The sequence below is a fragment of the Aotus nancymaae genome, unplaced genomic scaffold (assembly GCF_030222135.1).
Source record: "Aotus nancymaae isolate 86718 unplaced genomic scaffold, 86718_ANA_hifiasm-v0.15.2.pri h1tg000028l, whole genome shotgun sequence".
Classification (NCBI taxonomy): Eukaryota; Metazoa; Chordata; class Mammalia; order Primates; family Aotidae; genus Aotus; species Aotus nancymaae.
Genome location: NW_026988441.1, coordinates 28,895,348 through 28,916,828, shown reverse-complemented (window position 1 = coordinate 28,916,828; position 21,481 = coordinate 28,895,348). Strand labels below are relative to the sequence as shown.

General features: G+C 50.1%; 1 protein-coding gene across 1 annotated transcript; it reads right to left on the bottom strand.

Annotated features, from left to right (window-relative positions):
- Positions 1–793: 793 nt before the first annotated feature.
- On the bottom strand, positions 794–20,908 carry SLC35E1 (solute carrier family 35 member E1). Its single transcript, XM_012469881.2, has 6 exons — positions 20,491–20,908; positions 20,100–20,170; positions 15,787–15,924; positions 14,297–14,422; positions 4,728–4,973; positions 794–3,491 (listed from the first exon to the last, which is right to left on the bottom strand). Exons 1-6 carry the CDS (start codon positions 20,906–20,908, stop codon positions 3,261–3,263), a joined length of 1,230 nt encoding a protein of 409 aa, XP_012325304.1. The 3' UTR covers positions 794–3,260.
- Between the last annotated feature and the right edge of the window lie 573 nt (positions 20,909–21,481).

The following is a 21,481-nucleotide window of genomic DNA, read 5'->3' as shown; positions in this document are numbered from 1 at the left end:
AAGGACAGATACACAGCAAAATTCAGAAACCGCCTCACTTGAATGGATGTGGCTTGTCCCCTTTGTGATAGGGGCTGGATTGTTCCTAGGATGAATGCCTTAAAATAAGGTGCTTAAAAATTCTGTAGTGTGTCTCACCATAGTGAACAAACATGATTCAGAAATGTCGTGGGAGGCAACACGCCTCCTTCTATAAAATGAAGGAGTTGGGTTAGAGTCAGTGTTGCCGGCCAGAACATACTCTGGATGGGTAAAGGAAATTCTCTACCACAGAGCCTAGCAGTGAGGGTGAGGGAGGGCTGATGAAAGCATGGGAGTGGGGCATGAGGCAAGGGCACTGTCTGGCTGTGAAAAAACCAGCCTTCAAGAGGCCAATGTCAGGCCGAGGCGGGCAAATCATTTGAGGCCAGGAGTTTGAGACCAGCCTGGCCAACATGGTGAAACCCTCTCTCTACTAAAAATAGAAAAATCAGCCAGGCATGGTTGTGCACGCCTATAGTCCCAGCTACTCGGGAGGCTGAGGCATGAGAATCACTTGAACCTGGGGGATGGAGGTTGTCGTGAGATGAGATTGCGCCACTGAACTCCAGCCTGGGGAGGAAAGCAACACTCCATCGGGGGCAGTGGGTGGGGGGGGGTGGGGTGGGGAGGGGCGGGAGGAAAGGAAAAAAAAAAAAGGCCAATGCCAGCTGTGGACCGTCAAATCTCAGAAATAGGTCTTTGTCTTTTGATCTGCTGATTTGGCGTAATGTGATTGTCTCATTCATTCCAGTCTACGTACTTGCTGTAAATGTATATACAGAATTAAATAGCCCATTTATTAATTTATAAACCATAATAAAACCAGACAGTCATTTCCTCTCACCAGCAAGTCTTGCATTGGAAAAGGAAAATACACAAATTTCAGCAACATCAGAGATTTCATTAAGCCTGAATGGAGGTCGAATTAATTTGGAGTTCAATGATACGTTCACAGAATCAGGTGCTGTGATCGTATAGACAACTCCTGTAATATCACTGCAGTGCAAAATCATCCCCGTTTCTTGTCATTCACCAGTGAGAAAAATCCAACTGCAGACTTGTCTGCCTTCGGTAGAGGCACACGACAAGTTCTTTTGACAACACCCTTCAGGACTGACTCTTCCTGTTTTATGCAGCAACTGTCTCAGCCTGGGACCAAAGTATTTACAAAGCAAGCGAACAACAGACGCAGGAACAGGGACACTTCTGAGCCCAGTGGTGCGGAAACCCACCGCCCAGGAGGGTCAGGGGACCAGTCACCTCTCTAGGAGTGTCCCATGTGTCAGCTGACACAACATCTTAAATACAGAATTCCAATCGAAAGAAAAACCACCAACAACAAAAAAAGGGAGTCATGTATAAGCGATGTTACTTCCTCTTTGAACGGGGAAATAGCTTGCTCACGGGGAGATAAAGGGTGAATGAACCTCTCATTTGCTGCTCTCTCCCCGCAAGTGCCAGCAAAAAGCTGGGTGTGGTGATGAAGGAAAAAGGCAGCCATCACCTAGGACCCCATAAGCCAAGCCATGGTCCCCTCCGTGAGGGCACATTCCTTTCATGAAGCCATAAAAGATTGAGACCACAGCTTGGACCTGACCACTCAGGATTACCTACTGGGGTCTTATAATATTTCTGCCAAAACCCAAACTGATTTTTTTTTTTTTTTGAGATAGAATTAGCTGGGTGGGATGGTGCTTGGCTATTGCCAAGGCTGGAGAGCAGTGCTGTGATCTCAGCTCACTGAAACCTCCACCTCCTGGGCTCAAGTGATTCTCCTGCCTCAGCCTCCCAAGTAGGTGGGATTACAGGCGTGCGCCACCACACCTGGCTATTTTTGCATCTTCTTTTTAGTAGAGATAGGACTTCACCACGTTGGCCAGGTTGGTCTCGAACTCCAGTGACCGCCCGTCTCAGCCTCCCAAAGTGCTGAGATGATAGGCGTGAACAACTGCACCTGGCCCCCAGACTGACTCTCGACCAAAGAATCTGATTTGGCAAACCAAATCTTAGCGTGGTGTTCGCTCCTTCTCCCCTTACCCAGAACATGATTCAGATCCTAACATAAACACAAAAACAGGTCAAAAACGCTGTGGTCTTGCCTATTATGCAAAATACTGAGATAATATTCATGATTTACTCTGTTTTCAGCAATTGTGTCAATTTTGAAGCTTCTCTCGAAGCTTTTAGACACTTCATTATTTCCTACTAAGTACCAAAATGTGTCGCCCAGGCATCACCAGTGGGAACTTTGTTTTGAAACCTTTAGAAACAAAACGGTTTTCAATCCATGAGCCAGTCCTAATGCATCCCGTAATGGGGACCAAGGCAAAAAAAGACACACACAACTACAAAATCTTCCCTAAAAAAAATGCAAGATCCTCAGAAAACCAAGATCTCCCTCCCAAGCAACCTACCAAGTCATCAGAGTAGAGGTGAGGACTCCTCTGAAAAGACAAGTGCCACAGAAACAGAGCTTGAAACACAACATAATTTCCTCAAGATCCTTCTCGATACCCTAAGAGAAGTGCCCTGCTCTGGCGAGGGAGGAAGAGGCAGAGAGAGGTTTCCTTTCCCTCTGGATCTGGGTGGACGCCAACTCATGTGCGGGGCAGAGCACCAGGCTACAGGAATTGGATGCTAATTGCAATCGCTTTTTGCTTTGGAACATTGCCAGGAACTTGCGAACCATTAAGAGGATGACCAGGAAACCGGATCCATCTCTGTGGCTGCGGATATTCTGAATGACTCTCGCAGGCTCCTTGTCTGCTCAGTGACCCTGTTGGTCCTGGGCATATCTGAGCCATGGAATTAAAGTGGACCGTCTGACGTTCTCAAGCACCGTCCTGGATACTCCCACTGCCAGCTCATGGTCTGCAGCCACAGCTATCCTAGCTTTCCAGACAGGGTCCTGGGTGTTATCTGGAATAATTCCACATGGAAAGGTACAACGTGGCCAAGATCTCCGCAGGGATACGGCCCTCAGATGACAGACTCCAGGAAGAAAGAGCACGAGACACCAGTCTCTGTTTAGGTTTGCCCGGAACCCACGGCCGCCTGTGCTGCCGGCAACGCGTCCTCCTGCGGCTCATGGCAGGGCCGGGAACCTGAGAGCTTCTGATGCAGAGTTATGCACCGTCCCCTCAGCTGGGTTGTACATTCACTGATTGTCAGAAGTTTCTGGTACTGCTGTGGGGGCAGGGGAAGGAGTCACAGAACAGTCTGGTCCTGCCCTCGGGACTCTACACATCATAGCGGTTCAAACTGTATGAGTTTGGGTAGCTCTGCCGGCTGTACTGGAAGTGGTCTGTGAGGATGCTGCTGCGGCCGTACTGATAGTCCCCGTGCTGGGGGAAGAGGAGGCCGTTGTGAGGCTTCTCCACTGGGCTCCGGTGGCGCTCCTTGCTGCTCAGGTCGGATGTGGTGACGGGGAGGAGGTGCTTCCTGGCTTGCTGGTTGGCATCGTACTTGGTCTGTGCCAGAAAGAGAAATGAGACAGGACATGCCTGGGGCATAAGGAAGAGCTCATAATTCAAAGTCAGTCAACCGGTGGCTGCGGTGGCTCACACCTGTAATCCCAGCACTTTGGGAGGCTGAGGCGGGAGGATCACCTGAGTTCAGGAGTTTGAGACCAGCCTGGGCAACATGGCAAAACCCCATCTGTACTAAAAATGCAAAAAAATTAACTGGGTGTGGTGGCTTGTGCCTGTAATCCCAGCTACTCAGGAAGCTGAGGCAGGAGGATTGCTTGAACCCAGGAGGTGGAGGTTGCAGTGAGCTTGGATTACGCCACTGCACTCCAGCCTGGGAGACAGAGCAAGACACTGTCTCTCAAAAAAAAAGAATAAGAAAAAGTCAGTTAAGCTTTGGGGCTGGCGTAAGTCACAGAGCTTGAGCAAGGAAAGCAGACATGAATGGATCAGACCACAGAAAACGGACAGACGCAGAAGGCAAGTCCTTGGCTGGATGCAGTGGCTCATGCCTGTAATCCCAGTGCTTTGGGAGGCCCAGGTGGGAGGATCACTTGAGGCCAGGAGTTTGAGATGAGACTGGGAAAAACAGAGAGACCTCCATCTCTACACATGTTAACAAATAAAGAGGCTGGGTGTCATGGCTCACGCCTCTGTACTTTGGGAGGCTGAGGCGGGCGTATCACCTGAGGTCAGGAGTTCAAGATCAGCCTGACTGACATGGTGAAACCCCGTCTCTACTAAAAATACTAAAATTAGCGGGGTGTGGTGGCAGGCACCTGTAATCCGAGCTACTTGGGAGGCTGAGCCAGGAGAATCGCTTGAACCCGGGAGGCGGAGGTTGCACTGAGCTGAGATGGAGAGCCACTGCACTCCAGCCTGGGTGACAAGAGTGAGACTCCATCTCAAAAAAAAAACTAGAAAAAAGAAAAAGAAAAGGAAGGCAAGCCCTCCCTATGGGCCATCCCATGTACTTAACCCTGAACCAAACAGAGTCTTTGAGAGGAGGGAGGGGAATCCCCAGCTGAGACACAGCCGCAGTGATATGAGGACCTGAGGGTGTCGACGCAGGTAAAAGGAAGCCAGGGTGGGAAGGGGCTGCGCCAAGATCATAAACCAGTTGGTGGAAAGCGTCAACCTACAGCCCCAGCCTCCAGCTCTGGGGAGGCTCTTCGTTTCCTGACTCGCTGGGTGCTGAGGGCCGACTTCGTTCCCCACCCAGCCTCCCCCAACTCTCACCTTGTTGTAGAGGAAGACCCCCAGAATGGCAGTCATCATGCCCAGGACGTTGGTGCTGGTGACTGGGTTGCGCAGCATGATCAGGGACACCGTGATGACCATGATTCTCTTCGTGGCATTGGCGACGGAGTAGCTCAGGGGGCTGATGAGGTTGAGGATGCTGAAGGCAATGACGTTCTGGGCAAAGTTACAGAAGCCACTGACAGCGAGGAGCAGGAGCGTCCAGGGCCACTGGGAGACGTAGGTCTGCAGAGACCGGGAGGCAAAGACAGCACTTCAGTGCGTGGCGGTGACCCGGCCTCCCTCTATCCACCTGGCAGGGGTAGGGAAGGGATGTGGAAGGCTCGTCTGGAGCCTCATGGTCCACTGGCAGCCAGCCCAGGTGTGTCACCAAGAGACACTGGGTGCTAGGTGCGTGATCTCAGAACCTCATGACACCACACACGGCACAGGAATCACCCACCATCTCCTGCCAAGGAAAGAGAGGTGAAGCCAGGTCCCCACCAGGTACCAAGAAGACATAAACCAAAGCCTTCCCTTGTCTCTGGCAGAGATCAGCCAGGAACTCTGGGTTTAGCAAAGCAAGGGTCTGCTTGTTGGACACAATGCATTCTGTAAGATCGGAGGTCCTGATAAGGTGGTCCTGAGCCTGTGAAGTACCAGGTAATATGAAAGCCACAGGTCTGCACCTATTGCTGTGAGGATGAAACAGAATCATGGCTTTGGAAGTACTTTACAACAATCACAAGCCAAACAAACACAAGAGGTGATGTTATCAACAGTTTAGGCTGGGCACAGTGGCTCATGTCTGCAATCCCAGCACGTTGGGAGGCTGAGGCGGGTAGATCACCTGAGGTCATCAGGAGTTCGAGACCAATCTGACCAACATGGTGAAACCCCGTCTCTACTAAAAATACAAAATTAGTTGGGCGTGGTGGTGCATGCCTATGATCCCAGCTACTTGGGAGGCTGAGGGATGAGAATTGCTTGAATCCAGGAGGTGGAGGTTGCGGTGAGCCAAGATCACACCATTGCACTCCAGCTTGGGCAACAAGAATGAAACTCCATCTCAAAAATAAACAAAAAAAGTTTTGCCTGGATGTGCTGGCTCATGCCTGTAATCCCAACACTCTGGGAGGCTAAGGAGGAAAGACCATTCAAGGCCAGCCTGGGCAACAGAGTGAGATCCTCTCTACAAAAAAAAAAATAAAACATTAGCCAGGCATGGTGGTGCACACCTGTAGTCCCAGCTACCTGGGAGGCTGAGGTGGGAGGATCGCTTGAGCCCTAGTGTTCAAGGCTCCAGTGAGTTACGATGGCACCACAGGACTCCAGCCTGGGCGAGAGTAAGACGTCTCAAAAAACCCCCCAAAAATTTTAGTTACCATCTGACCAGAATGAGGCCATTCTGATTAAGGGGTCCAAAAATCAAAAAGTTGCAACTAGCAAGAGAGCTGGACCACAGAACCCTCAAAGAGCCTAGGCTGGTCCAAGGACAGGCAGACAGGTGAGAACCAGGTATAGCCCTGCAGGCCAACTTCCAGGGGCGCTGACCTTGGCCCTGGGAGGCCAGAGCTGGCTCCGCCCAGGGCGACGGTGATTGGCGGCTCTGCCAGAGCTGCAGGATGACCGCCTGACTCCATCTGCACTGCACTCCAAGAGAGAAGGATTACAGGGTCCTCTCAAAGGCTTAGGCGACCAGCTCAACGCCAACCAAGTCAAGACTCAAACTCCCAAATGCGAGTCCATTTACCTGTGCCACATACCCTGCAGCTTCTGCAGGCAACCTCATTGGAGGAACAGCCCCTGTAATATACACAAGCCCACCAGGATGCCTTCATGTTGGGCCAGCCTGTTCTCCCAGGGGTCCCTCCCTAAGGTGATCGGTTAGGACTTCCAAGCTATTGTCTTCCTGCTTGCACAGACATCTATCTTCCAGGAAAGGAACCTATTCAATCTGGCTTAAGACAAAAAGATACATAATAAAATGGACTGATTTTTCCACAGGGTACACAACGCCAGGCATTTTAACAAATACATCAATTCACGGAGCCACCACGACCATCAGGGTCCAGAACACTCCTGGGGGCTTCTCTTTTGTCCTAACCCCCTCCTCCTACACCTGGCAACCATGAGTGTTTTCTGTCATGACCCATGTGTCCTTGGGAGACTGACATGTGACTGGAATCACTTGGCTCGGAACCTTCGGAGACAGGCTGCTTTCACTCAGTGTAGTGCCTCTGCCACTCATCTAGTTTGTGAGGGACAAGAGCTGGTACCTTTTCATTGCTGAGTAATGCTCCACGGTATGTGTACTGAAGTTTCTTTTTTTTTTTGAGATGGAGTTTCGCTCTTGTCATCCAGGCTGGAGTGCAATGGCGTAATCTTGGCTCACTACAACCTCTGCCTTATGGGTGCAAGCGATTCTCCTGTCTCAGCCTCCCGAGTAGCTGGGATTATAGGTGCTCGTCATCACACCTGGCTAATTTTTGTATTTTTAGTAGAAACGGGGTTTCACCATGTTGGCTAGGCTGGTCTTGAACTCCTGACCTCAGGTGATCTGCCCACCTTGGCCTCCCAAAGTGCTGGGATTACAGGCGCGAGCCACTGTGTCCGGCCTTTTTTTTTTTTTTGAGACGAAGTTTCGCTCTTGTTACCCAGGCTGGAGTGCAATGGCGCGATCTCGGCTCACCGCAACCTCCGCCTCCTGGGTTCAGGCAATTCTCCTGCCTCAGCCTCCTGAGTAGCTGGGATTACAGGCACGCACCACCGTGCCCAGCTAATTTTTTGTATTAGTAGAGACAGGGTTTCACCATGTTGACCAGGATGGTCTTGATCTCTTGACCTTGTGATCCACCTGCCTCGGCCTCCCAAAGTGCTGGGATTACAGGCTTGAGCCACCGCGCCCGGCCTTTTTTTTTTTTTTTTTGAGATGGAGTCTCACTCTGTCACCCAGGCTGGAGTGCAGTGGTGTGACCTGCGCCTCTTGGGTTCCAGTGATTCTCTGGCCTCAGGCTCCCGAGTAGCTGGGACCACAGACGTGCGCCACCATGCCTGGCTAATTTTTGTGAGACGAAGTTTCACTATATTGGTGAGGCTGGTCTCGAACTCCTGACCTGAAATGATCCCAAAGTGCTGGGATTCCAGGCGTGAGCCACTGTGCCCAGTCCTAAAGTTTCTTTATCCACTCAACTGCTGAAGAACATCTGGACTGTTTCTAGTTTTTGGCGATTGTGAATACAGTTGCTGTAAACATTTCACATAAAAAGGCTTTTGTATGAACATCAGTTTCATTTCTGTAAACAACCAGGAGTGGGGTTGCTACATTAGTGTGTATTTAACTTCATAAGAACCTCCTCAGTGCTTTCCAGAGTGGCTGCATCATTTTGTATTTGCACCAACAAAATATGAGAGTTCCAGATGTGCCCCATCCTCAACGAACTTGGTATTATACGTTTTGGCTTTTTTCAAGAAGGGGTCTTGGCTCTGTTGACCAGGCTGAAGTGTGGTGGTGCAATCTCAGCTCATTGCAACCTCTGCCTACTGGGCTCAAGTGATTCTCCCACCTCGGCCTCCTGAGTAGCTGGGACTACAGGTGTGCACCACCATACACAACTAACATGGTGAAACCCCGTCTGTACTAAAAATACAAAAATTAGCTGGGAGTGGTGGCACACACCTGTAATTCCAGCCACTCAGGAAGCTGAGGTGGGAGAATCGCTTGAACCTGGGAGGTGGAGGTTGCAGTGAGCTGAGATAGTGCTACTACTTCAGTCTGGGTGACAAGAGCGAGACTGCATCTCAAAATAAAAACAATAAAAAAAAAGAAAAAGTCTAACAGGCATCCAGGTGTGGTGGCTCACACCTGTAATCCTAGCACTTGGAGAGGTCAAGGTGGGCAGATCACCTGAGGTCGGGAGTTCAAGACCAGTCTGGCCAACAGGGTGAAACCCTGTCTCTGCTAAAAAGAAAAATACAGAAATTAGCTGGGTGTGGTGGCACGTGCCTGTAATCCCAGCTACATGGGAGGCTGAGGCAGGAGAATCTCTTGAACTTGGAAGCGGAGGTTGCAGTGAGCCAAGATCACGCCACTGCACTCCAGCCTGGGCGACAGTTCAAGACTCTTGTCTCAAAAAGAAAGAAAAAGAAAAAGCCTAATAGGGGATTTCCTCCATTCTCCCTGAGGGTTAGGAATCTCCTTTCCCACTCCAAGCTCCAAGCAGAGAACATCTGTGTCTCATTCAGTGCCTTTGTCTACCTTCTGAGCTGCCTCATGTCCAGGCTGAAGATACAGGAAGAATGACGAACTCATGTTGGCTCCAAGGCACTCTGAATTCTGCCCTCTCCCCGCAGCCATCTGCCTGCTAACGTTAATTTTTGGTTCTCCAGTAGCTGTTTTTGTGCATTCTGTCCAAGTTCTGAAACCAGGTCACCTGCTCCAGAGTCTAGGAATCCCCGCCTGTCTTTTGCCAAGCCATTTGGCAACTGGGCCAGGCAGCTCTGGGAACTGCCCACTCCAGCCTTTGAATCTTGGTAGACACCAGCTGATGTTCTCCCACCTCATCCTCCTCCGTCCTGGTCTGGAGCCTGGGACTGTGCTAACCTGCCGTCTGGTTAGTCTACTAGGGAGACACAAGACAAAGAGAGGGAACCCCATCTTTAGACTGCAACATTATTCAATATGGTGTGTGCCTAGGGCTGCTATTAAAATATACAAAGGCATGGGCTGGATGCGGTGACTCATGCCTGTAATCTCAGCACTTTGGGAGGCCGAGGCAGGCAGATCACCTGAGGTCGGGAGTTCAGGATCAACATGGAGAAACCCCGTCTCTACTAAAAATACAGTATTAGCCAGGCAGGGTGGCACATGCCTGTAAACCCAGCTACTCGGGAGGCTGAGGCAGGAGAATCGCTTGAACCTGGGAGGCGGAGATTGCAGTGAGCCAAAATCGCGCCACTGCAGGCCAGCTTGGGCAAGAAGAACGAAACTCAGTCTAAAAAACAAATAAGAAACAAACAAAAAACCACATGGCCACATGTGGTGGCTCACAGCTGTAATCTCAGCACTTTGGGAAGGCAAGGCAGGAGGATCGCTTGAGACCAGGAGTTCAAGACCAACCTAGGCAACAATGTGAGACCATGTCTCTATGGAAAACGAAACAAAAACAAAAACACCACGAAACATACATGCATAGCCTCAACTAAAAAAAAGGAGCCTACGTAAGGTATAACAAAAGATAACCGCTAGAACAGCAGCAACAACACAAAGTGTCCTAAATGCAAGAAACGGAAACACAAAAGACCACAGCAAAAGCCTATATATTCCTGTCCATGTGTGGACACATACGTACCCTAATGAGCTGTAACACAGAATAGCAGAGGAACTGACAGGAAACCCACCGACAACATTACCCAGCCCTAAAAGACATGAGAAAGGCCTCCTATGTCGGTATGAAGAGCTTGCCAGGACGATTAGAGGAAATGAACAGGGTGCACAACAGTTCAGCTCCCCTTCAGTATCCATGGCAGACTGGTTCTAAGGACCCTTGTGGATCCCAAATTCTATAGATGTTCAAGTCTCTTTTAAAAAATGGTATAGTATTTGCATGTAATCCATGCACATCCTGTATACTTGAAATCATCACTAGATTACTTATAATGTAAATGCTATACAAAGAATTGTTATACTGTATTGTTTAAAAATATGGATTATTCTTTATTATTGTACTTCGCTTAACTGTTTTCCACATGTATTTTCAATTTGCAGTTGGTTGAATCCACTAGTATAGAACCCAGGTATACGGAAGGATGAGTATATATTTATTTTTGAGACAGTGTCTTGCTCTGTCATGCTGGCTGGAGTGAAGTGGCTCAATCAAGGCTCACTGCAGCCTTGACCTTCCTGGGTTCAAGTGATCTTCCCACCTCAAGCTCCCAAGCAGCTGGGTCTACAGGCATGTAGCACCGTGCCGGGTTAATTTTTGGTTTTGTTTTATGTAGAGACATAGCTTCATCAATTTGCCCAGGCTGGTCTCAAACTCCTGAGGCTCAAGCGACCTGCCTACCTCTGCCTTTCAAAGTACTGGGATTACAGGTGTGAGGCATTGTGCATGACCAAACTGTGTATTTAAAAAGCTACCTTTTGGGCTGGGCGCGGTGGCTTATGCCTGTAATCCCAGCACTTTGGGAGGCTGAGGTGGGTGGATCACCTAAGGTTGGGAGTTTGAGACCAGCCTGGCCAACATTGTGAAACCCTGTCTCTACTAAAAATACAAAAAAAAAAAAAAAATTAGCTGGGTGAGGTAGTGGGCGCCTGTAATCTCAGCTACTTGGGAGGCGGAGGCAGGAGAATTGCCTAAATCTGGGAGGTGGAGGTTGCAGTGAGCCGAGATCGCACCATTGCACTCTAGCCTGGGAGACAGCAAAACTCTGTCTCAAAATAAATGAATAAAATAAAATAAAAAGCTACTTTCTGTGTAAGGAGGACAGAGTATGATTATACATGCAAATTTGTTTATATTTGCAAAAATAGGAAAAGGTGAATTAGCATAAGAAATGTTATTCATAGGCGGGGAGGGGACAGAATGGAGGTGACAGGAATCATGGCCAGACTTCTTCACTTTTTTTTATTTTTATGAGACATAGTCTTGCTGTGTGACCCAGGCTGGAGTGCAGTGTTGTGATCTCGGCTCACTGCAACCTCCACCTCCCTAGTAGCTAGGATTATAGGCGTATGCCCCCATGCCCGGCTAATTTTTTATTTTTTCTAGAGACGGGGCTTCCCCATGTTGGCCAGGCTGGTTTCGAACTCCTGGCCTCAAGTGATCTACCTATCTCAGTCTCCTAAAGTGCTGGGATTCCAGGTGTGAGCCATCGCACCCAGCCTGCAAAGATACACTAACCTGCTCTCAGCACTCTAGCTGCCGTTGTGCTGTGGGGATGCTCACTCTGAAGCGATCATATGAGTAAGTGTACAGTAGAATAACGTCAGTGAATAACTGGGGTATAATAAGCAACTAGGAAAAGAGGAGAAGAACCAACCATACCAGCAATGAGATCTAAATTCGAAATTCAAAGCAGTAAAGATCTGGACTGTCCAATCCAAAGTGAAACGAATCGCTAGGAACTTTTTGCTGCTGGACCAAGTATGTACTTCCTAATTTTTCATATCAGAGGCCTAACAGCAATGACAACCCAGCAGCAAAAAACACCCACGGCGCCTGGATCGTGTCTCTAAACACTGCTCCCCACTGACGGCGCCTGGAGTCCTGAAGAAAGGGCTGACTGCAGCTCTGGGATGGGAAGTACACAGGCGTGGGCGGGCATCCCGCTGGGTGAAACACTGACCCACAGTGCTATAAGGGCAGGAAGCCAATCAGAAGGGCTCCAATGGCTAAGACAGGACAATTTTTTTTTTTTTTTTTTTTAAAGATGGAGCCTTGCTCTGTTGCCCAGGCTGGAGTGCAGTGGTATGATCTTGGCTCACGGCTCTCTACAACCTCCACCTCTCAGGTTCAAGTGATTCTCCTGCCTTAGCCTCCTGAGTAGCTGAGATTATACATGTGCCATCACGCCAGGCTAATTTTTGTATTTTCTGTGGAGATGGGGTTTCACCATGTTGACCAGGCTGGTCTCAAACTCCTGACCTCAAGTGATCTGCACACCTCAACTTCCCAAAGTGCTGGGATTACAGGCATGAGCCATGGTGCCTGGCTGAGACAGGACAATTTGACTAGGAAATAGAATAATTCATGCAACTGACAAACACATAAAGTTCACAATGATGCTGGAGAAAAAAAGAGAACTCCTTCCCTAGCCCCAAACAAACCCTCAACTATGGCCAACATTTGGAGTAAGCTCCAACTCTGTCTCCTGAAAATTAGTCATTAAAAGGGACAGTTAAGCATTAAACTGCTTTCTCGTACCATACTTCAAGGTAACAAACCAGTCCTGGAAGATGGAAAGTTCTTCATAGAGGAATTACAACTCATCAATGCGGAAGGAAAGTTACAAAAGGTTTATTAATCAGGGAAATAGCGGTAATATCCACTACTTCAACAGGGAGAGCTAAACATTAAAGATGAGAAATGTCACAAATCCAGCTAGACCGCATTAAGACTTCAATAAATATTTACTCTTCCTTTCTGTCTGGAAGAATCACACTGGCCTCTCCCTTACCGCAGGCACCTGCATTTGTCTATAACACATTTTCTGAAGGCAGACCCTGCAGGTGCAGAAAGATTCGACATGGAGTACATGGAAATAGAGACCAGGGAGGAAACTGAGCTGTGCGGTTTTCTTTTCTCTTTCGTGAGACACAGTTTTGCTCTTGTTGCCCAGGCTGGAGTGCAGTGGCGCCATCTCAGCTCACTGCAGCCTCTGTGTCCCTGGTTCAAGTCATTCTCCCACCTCAGCCTCCCAAGTAGCTGGGATTACAGGCGTGCACCACTACACTAGCTAATTTTGTATTTTTAGTAGAGACGGGTTTCACCATATTGGTCAAGCTGGTCTTGACCTCCTGACCTGAGGTGATCCACATGCCTTGGCCTCCCAAAGTGCTAGGATTATAGGCTTGAGCCACTGCATCCAGCCAGCACAGTTTTCAAGTTTCAGGGCTGGCCAGGCACAGTGGCTCACATCTGTAATCCCAGTACTTTGGGAGGCCACAGCAGATCTTTTAAGGCCAGGAGTTCAGAATCAGCCTGGGCAACACAGTGAGACTCTGTCTCTCCGAAAACAGTAAAAAAAAAAAAAAAAAAAGGCCGAGCGCGGTGGCTGACGCCTATAATCCCAGCACTTTGGGAGGCTGAGGCGGGTGGATCATGAGGTCAAGAGATCGAGACCATCCTGGTCAACATGGTGAAACCCCATCTTTACTAAAAATACAAAAATTAGTTGGGCATGGTGGTGCAAGCTTATATTCCCAGTTACTTGGGAGGCTGAGGCAGAAGAATTGCTTGAACCCAGGAAGTGGAGGTTGCGGTGAGCTGAGATAGTGCCATTGCACTCCAGCCTGGGTAACAAGAGTGAAACTCTGTCTCAAAAAAAAAAAAAAAAAAAAAAAAAAACCAAATTCGCTAGGTGTGGTGGTGCACGCCTGTAGTCTCGGTTACTCAGGAGGCTGAGGCAAGAGGATTGCTTGAGCCCAGGATTGCGGTCCAGGCTGCAGTGAGCCATGATTATGCTACTGCACTCCATCCCCGGCAACAGAGCGAGGTCTAAAAAAACTAAACATTTAAATTAAAAAATGAGTAAAAATAAAAAGTCAAAGTGCTATGTGGACCATATTGCCAAGACGTGAACGAGTCACCTTCCCTTCCTCGACGCTACTGGTGCACACACAGGAGCTATCAGCACCTGGGATCAAGCACAGCGGAGAAGGAAACACAGAGGAAACCCACTTCCTCGACGGGGTGCACTGAGTCATCACAGAGGGCCGACTGCTGAAAGGGCTGGCTGCCAGGAGCCCGAAAAACACCCGTGTCAACACACAGCTGCAGCTCCTCAAAAAAGCATCTATTCTGGAGCTAGCCAAGGAAACGGCGTGTTCTTGGTGCTGTCCAACTCACCAAGTCGCTGCTGACCAGGAAAGCTGAGAGGTCCACCAGAACCCAGGTGGGGATCATAAAGAAGACGGCGTGGCAGCCCAGGATGTTGAGGAGCCGGAGATGGTGGATCCGGGAATCTCTCAAGACCTGGAAAGGGAAAGCCTCTTTAGAGGGTGATTAAAATGATATGTGGCAAAAAGTGCTCCAGTTACTCAGGCCCCAAACACAGTGACTGGACACTAACCCCGACATCTGAGCTTGAACACCAAACCTGCACGTGCCTCTATGAGAACATACACAGCCCACATCTGAGACCAGCACCATGTTCTATGCATAAAGGACTGAGAAAAAAAAAACCCACAAATAAAACAGTAACACTGAGTGGTGGTGATGGTGAAGTAGGCACTCTGAAATTCCACTGGTTTGAGGCTAAATTGGTATAGCCTTTTTAGACTACGACCAGACCAACTATATTAAGAGTCGTAAGCGTTTCATATCCTGGAACCTGAGAACTAAGCCTATCATCATGAAATAACTGGGACAGGAAAACATCACACACAGTGCCTGTTTCTACCTTATAATGAAAAGTTGAAATAACTGGTATTTCCAGTAGGGAAACTGCATTGACCGTGGTGCCTGAAAAGTGTGTGATTATCACAGGAGTGGAGAGCAGTCATTGTTTTGAGACGGGATCTCACTCTGTTGCCCAGGCTGGTCTCAGACTCCTGGACTCAATGGATCCTCCTTGCTTGGTCTCCCAAAGTGCTGGGATTACAGATGTGAGCCACTGCACCTGGCTTCAACAAGTTTTAGAATTTTGTTTTCAACTGAACTTTTTAGCTAGGCATGGTGGCTAACGCCTGTAATCCCAGTGCTTTGGGAGGCTGAGGTGTGAGGATCATTTGAGCCCCGGAGACTGGGGCTGCAGTGAGCTATGATCATGCCATAGCACACCAGCCTAGGCAACAGTGAGTCCCGGTCTCAGAGAGAAAAAAAAAAAAAAAAAGCCTTTCTCCATTTTTTTCACATTGAGCACATTAACTTTTTGAGACAGAGTCTCACTCTGTTGCCCAGGTTGGAGTGCAGTGGTGTGATCGCAGCTCACTGCAACCTCTGCTTCCTGGGTTCAGGCAATTCTTGTGCCTCAGTATCTGGAGTAGCTGGGATTACAGATGTATGCCATAATGCCCGGCTAATTTTTGTATTTTTAGTAGAGATGGGGTTTTGCTATGTTGGCCAGGCTGGTGTTGAACTCCTGACCTCAAGTGAACTGCCTGCCCTGGCCTCCCAAAGTGCTGGGATTATACGCATGTGAGCCACTGCACCTGGCCAAAAAATATAAACTATTTAAAAAGCAAAATGACCGAAAGAATATCAGCAGAATGGCAATGAAGGTTTTTCTGCTCCAATGCCAAAGAAATCTCTACTCAGCCTGTTTTCCCAATGCCACCAGCTTGCCGCCCTGCACACCCCCGACACCCCATACATGTCCACTGATGGTGCCCAAATACCTTTTTGGAGAAAATGTTCTGAAGCGAGAAGCACAGCGTGGCGGCGAGGGCGCTGACGAGCCCCCACATGTCGAAAGACAACTCAGTGACGGTGGCCAGCAGGACGCCGCTGATGATGGGGATGAGTGACAGGTACACCTGCAGGAAGAGGTCATCAGGAGGGGCCCACAGGCCAGACCAGAGCTAGGCCGCCTGCCATAGATGCCCAAGGAAAGGCCTCTCTCCTCCCTCAGTGAAGGGAGACCACGTGACCCTTTGCAAATGGTATTTGCTGTGCCAGTGATGCTCCAGGGGGTGGCTGGGGGGAGGTGGTTATTAGAGCGCCAGGGGCAGGGCTTCTCTGTGGGTGGTCCCATCCCCATACCGTCACCCCTATTGAGAGCCTCTGCTCAGGGCCACAGTTCAGGGCTGTTCCTAATTCCACAGATCTATCCAGCTGCCGTGGTCACACCAGGGTTTGAAGCCCTGATGATCCTCTACAAGGCTCCCTGTTCCATCCATTTTTTAAAAATTAATTATTTTTAAAATTCACCTGGGTGCAGGTGGGCTAAGGTCGAAAAGGGTGTTAGCCCCTTCTTTTTTTTTAAGTTGTTTGAGATGGATTCTTGCTCTGTCGCCCAGTGGAGGGCAGTGGCTCGATTTCGGCTCACTGCAACCTCTACCTCCCGGGTTCAAGCAATTCTCCTGCCTCAGCCTCCCCAGGAGCTGGGATTACAAGCATGTGCTACCACGCCTGGCTAATTTTTATATTTTTAGTAGAGACGGGGTTTTGCCATGTTGGCCAGGCTGGTCTCGAACTCTTGACCTCAGGTGATCCATCCACCTTGGCCTCCCAAATTGTTGGGATTACAGGCATGAGCCACCACGCGTGGCCCCCCGTTTCCTCTTACTTCAGGCTCTTCTAGCACGGTTACTCCTGGCTGGGACACTGATGCCTTCTTCTCCCGGTGACCTCCTTTGTCCTTAGACCTCCTGCCTCCACAAAGAGAGCTTTCTCCAACCCACCTCCACCTTGGGAGGCTCCTGTGCTGCGTTCCCAGGGCCACTGCCTGGGCTTCCCCAGCGGAGAACTCTCCACCCACTCTAACTGCCTGTTATATCGCCCAGTCCCGGTAAACAGTGTACAATCTTAGGGCAGATCCTTGTTTGCTGCTTTATCCTGGTACTTGGCACACAGCAGGCACTCAATGGCTGCTAGCTGAATGAATGAGGAGCAAACATAGTGACAGGAAGCCTTCCTGAAGGTCTGACATGTGAGGTTAAACAACTCCCAACTTCTAGAATCTACTGGGATCCATTCCCCCATGTCCAGCTTTTCTGATTCTCGGCTCAACCATGTCCTACAAAGAACACTCTTCACTTTGGGAGGCCAAGGAGGGGAGATCACTTGAGGTCAGGAGTTCGAGACCAGCCTGACCAACATGGTGAAACTGTGTGTCTATTGAAAATACAAAAATTAAAATAATAATAACAATAAGCCTATCAACAAACTAGGAATAGAAGAGAACTTCTTCAAGATAAGAGACATATAAGAATAAAAAAACAGAGCTAAATTCACATTCAACAGTGAAGGACTGAAATCTTTCCCCCTAAGTATAAGAAGAGGACAAGAATGCCCCCTCACTATTTCCATTCAATATTGTACTGCAGTAGGTTCTAGACAGGGCAATTGAGCAAGAAAATAAATAAATAAAAGTTATCTATATTAGAAAGGAAAATGTAGGGCCGGGCGTGGTGGCTCACGCCTGTAATCCCAGCACTTTGGGAGGCCAAGGCGGGCGGATCATGAGGTCAAGAGATCGAGATCATCCTGGCCAACATGGTGAAACCCCGTCTCTACTAAAAATACAAAAATTAGCCGGGCGTGGTGGCACACGCCTGTAATCCCAGCTACTCGGGAGGCTGAGGCAGGAGAATTGCTTGAATCCGGGAGGCAGAGGTTGCAGTGAGCCGAGATGGTGCCACTGCACTCCAGCCTGGCACCTGGTGACTGAGCGAGACTCTATCTCAAAAAAAAAAAAAAAAGGAAAATGTAAAACTATCTTTATTTGCTGATGATACCATTTTCTATAGTGATGATCTTAAAGACTCTTAATCACTACTGAAACGATTAAAAGGACTCAGTCAAGTTTCAGGTTATGCTATGGACTGAATGTTTGTGCCCCTGTCCGCCAAATGTACACATTAAAGCCTTATCTCCAGTGTGATAGTATTTGAAGGTGGAGCCTTTGGGAGATAATTAGGTCGTGAGATTGAGCCCCTATAGATAGGATTAGTGCTCCTATAAGAGGTGGCCAGAGAACTAGCTCTCTCTCTGCTCTCCACCATGTGAGGTTACAATGAGAAGACAGCCATTTGGAACCAGAAAGAGGGCCTATCCCAGGGAACTAAATTGGCCTTTACTTTTTATCTTGGACTTTCCAGCCTCCAGAACTGTGAGAAATAAATATTTATTGTTTCAGCCACTCAAAAAAAAAAAAAGAAAAGAAAAAGAAAAGACAAAATTAGCTGGGTGTGATGGTATGCACCTGTAATCCCAGCTACTCGGGAGGCTGAGGCAACAGTCGCTTAAACCCAGGAGGCAGGGGCTGCACTGAGCTAAGATCGCACCACTGCACTCCAGCCTGGGCAACAGAGTGAGACTGTGTTTCAGAAAAAGAAAAAACAAAAACAACAGAACACTCTTAAGAAGAGGTAGGAGAGGTGGAGATTTTAGGAGGGAGTGATCACGCCACAGGGAGGGCAGAGCAAAGGCTATGGACCTGAATTCCAGCTTCCCCACTATCCGGCTGTGGTCCTCAGGCATGTGACTCTCCCCTCTCAGTCCATCTCAGGAAAACCTGAGATCAGGAACGATGACTACCTGCCTTATCTGCCTTGCAGGGCGGCTTCCTAGAAGTTATGATGTCATTATCATTAGTCTGGCTGCCTAACCCAGCCAATTCCGAGTCTCCTCACTATGTAAAGTTTCTGGCTCCTTGCCCAAGCTGGTACAATGTCCCGTACAACGGGGAAGCCTGATAAACACGATGTGATATCCAGGGATGCAGCTACACACCTCCAGGACAACTCTGACTTTGCAGCAGCCAAGTCCCAGCCTGACATCGCCCGGGGGGAGTGGGACTGCAGAGTGCACACAGGTCTTGCTAGGACAAAGACAGGCTGGAATGAAAAAAAAAAATCAGCCATAGGTGGCCCAATTTCTATAAGCTGATTCAGGGCACTGCCTCTCTCTCTGAGTTACATAAAACATAAGATGCCAGAAACCAACCATTTGGAAAAGAGGCATGGTGTCCAGCATGAAATGGATTCCAGCTGGGACAACAGGCGCCCAACTTCCACTTAAGGATACGGGGCAAAGCTGCCTCCGGCTACAGCCATGGCTATTCTTGCCCCAAGCCAGGAAATACCCTGGCTTGGCATCTTGAACATAACTTGGACTGTGCCAAAAGCATCCTCCTTATGCAGCCCTGAGTCCTGTGTGCGCTTTCACTTCTGTTCCCAGACTATCACAACTTCTAGCTGTTTTAATTTCTAAGACTTTGCTGGATTTTGCCAAGATCGAACTCCTTTGATCATGTCTGGCTTCTGATCCCAGTGGTCCCCTGACAGCTCTCTCTTGTAAAGAGCTGAAAACCTAGCCAAGCGCAGTGGCTCACACCTGTAATTGAGGCTGAGGCGGGTGGATTACTTGAGGTCAGAGGAGTTCAAGACCAGTCTGGCAACATGGTGAAACTCTGTCTCTACTAAAAATACAAAAAAATTAGCCAGGCGTGGTGGTGCACACCTGTAGTCCCAGCTACTTGGGAGGCTGAGGTGGGAGAATCGCTTGAACCCAGGAGGCGGAGGTTGCAGTGAGCCGAGATCGTGCCATTGCACTCCAACCTGGGTGATACAGCGAGACTCCATCTCAAAAGAAAAGGAAGTGAAAACATATCAGATAGCGTTCCAATCTGCCCCTAGTCCCAATGGAAAGGCCACACATGGGGTGTCTGGCCAAGATGTGACCAAGCCGTTACCTACCAGCAAACCCAGGTAGGGAATCAAAACGGGGAGGAAAATTGGATCCGAAAGGGACAACAGTTCCTAAAAGCACAGAGCAGAGATCACAGAGGGACACATACTCCACACACCATTGCCCACAGGGTGATTGTAGAACATTAGTAGTAAAAGGCCACTGGAGGCCTCTACACTTCCCTATTTGACAGGAAGCCAGGCAGCCTGCAGACCAGGATCCTGACCACGTCACCAGCTGGCAACAGGGAGGAACCCCCTGGAGCTCCCATCTGTCCATAGTCCCTGCCCGGGGTTACCTTGGTGCTCTGCTTCTCCTTCATAATGATCCGGGACAGGAGGACCACCCAGATGGGCATAGTGGCCTTGACTGCAAAGAAAGGGAAGGGCACTCAGGGGGCTGCCTGAGTTCTAGGGCCCAACCTGTTCCACCTCCACGGCGGGATGGGAGGGCTTGGCAGCCCCTGACTCTTCACCCCTTATCTTTCGATAGGTAGAGAAAGCTCTCTTCTCAGCCCCTTTTCTCCCTGAGAACCCTGTGCGTGTCCCTCCCCTAGCAAAAGCCTTGGCAGCCCCTGTGCTCATTACTCAGTCCGGCAGGACGCCCCCGGACCGGAGCACTCCTGTCCATGAGCCCAAACCCCAAGCGGCACGCCCCGGCCGCCGCCCCTCACCGGGCGCGGAACCTACCGGTGTGTGCATAGGACACGGGCACCTTCCAGATGCTGACGTGTGCTGATACAGATGCGAAGTACTTGCCGAAGGCAAGCGGCAGCACGTAGCGCGGGTAGAAGCGCGGCGGCAGGAGCGGGCCGGGAGACGGATGCGGACTGGGCCCGGAGCCTGAGACGGGCGGCGCGGGGGGCACGCGCCAGGCGCGCAGCAGCGGCGGGAGCCCCGCGCACAGCGCCAGGATGTGGCACAGCGACACGGTCACCGGGAACGGGAAGGCGCTCAGAATCACCTTGTTGACCACGTTGCCGCCCGCGCTCAGCGCGTACCACAGCAGGCACAGCGCCGCCACCCGCGCGCCCTCGCGCGCCCCGCCACCGCTGCTCGCTGCAGCCGGGCCCCCCGCACCGGGGCCCGCCACCGCAGCCGCCACCATCCTGTCCGAGCGGCCGCCTCTTCCCGCCCGTCCGACTGCCCGACGCCGGGCAGGGGCGGGGCTGGGCAGGGGCGGGCGCTCCGGTTACGCCGCTTTCCATTGGTCGCTGACTCTGCGCGTCATCCCCCCGCGCCGGCCGACGCTCCAGCCACCACATCTCGAGTGCAGACCCCGCCCACTGTAGATGCGCTTCCGGCAAGGGCGGAGCCGAGGCTGGAAGCGGAAGAAGGGGACGCAGACCTGGATCTAAGCTGTGCCACCCGAGACGTGGGAGGTCCCGGTGACCCGGAGCCAGAGCTCGAGCGGGACTGGCGAGCAGGAGTGAGGAGGGCTTCGCATCATCGGCGTCTGTGCGTGGACCAAACATCAGGGCCTCGACGAGGGGGTACATGGGCACCCCGTAACTAGATTCCTGATTTCTAGTGACTGGCGGCGGCGGACACCTAAGGTAAAAGACCTTTTGGGGAAAGAAACCAGTTGAGAAAAGCTCTTGGGCTAAACTCGCTCTGCAAACTGGGAGCGCGTGACCAACTCTGGCAGTGGGACTATCCCGGAGCGCCTGGTACCTGAAAT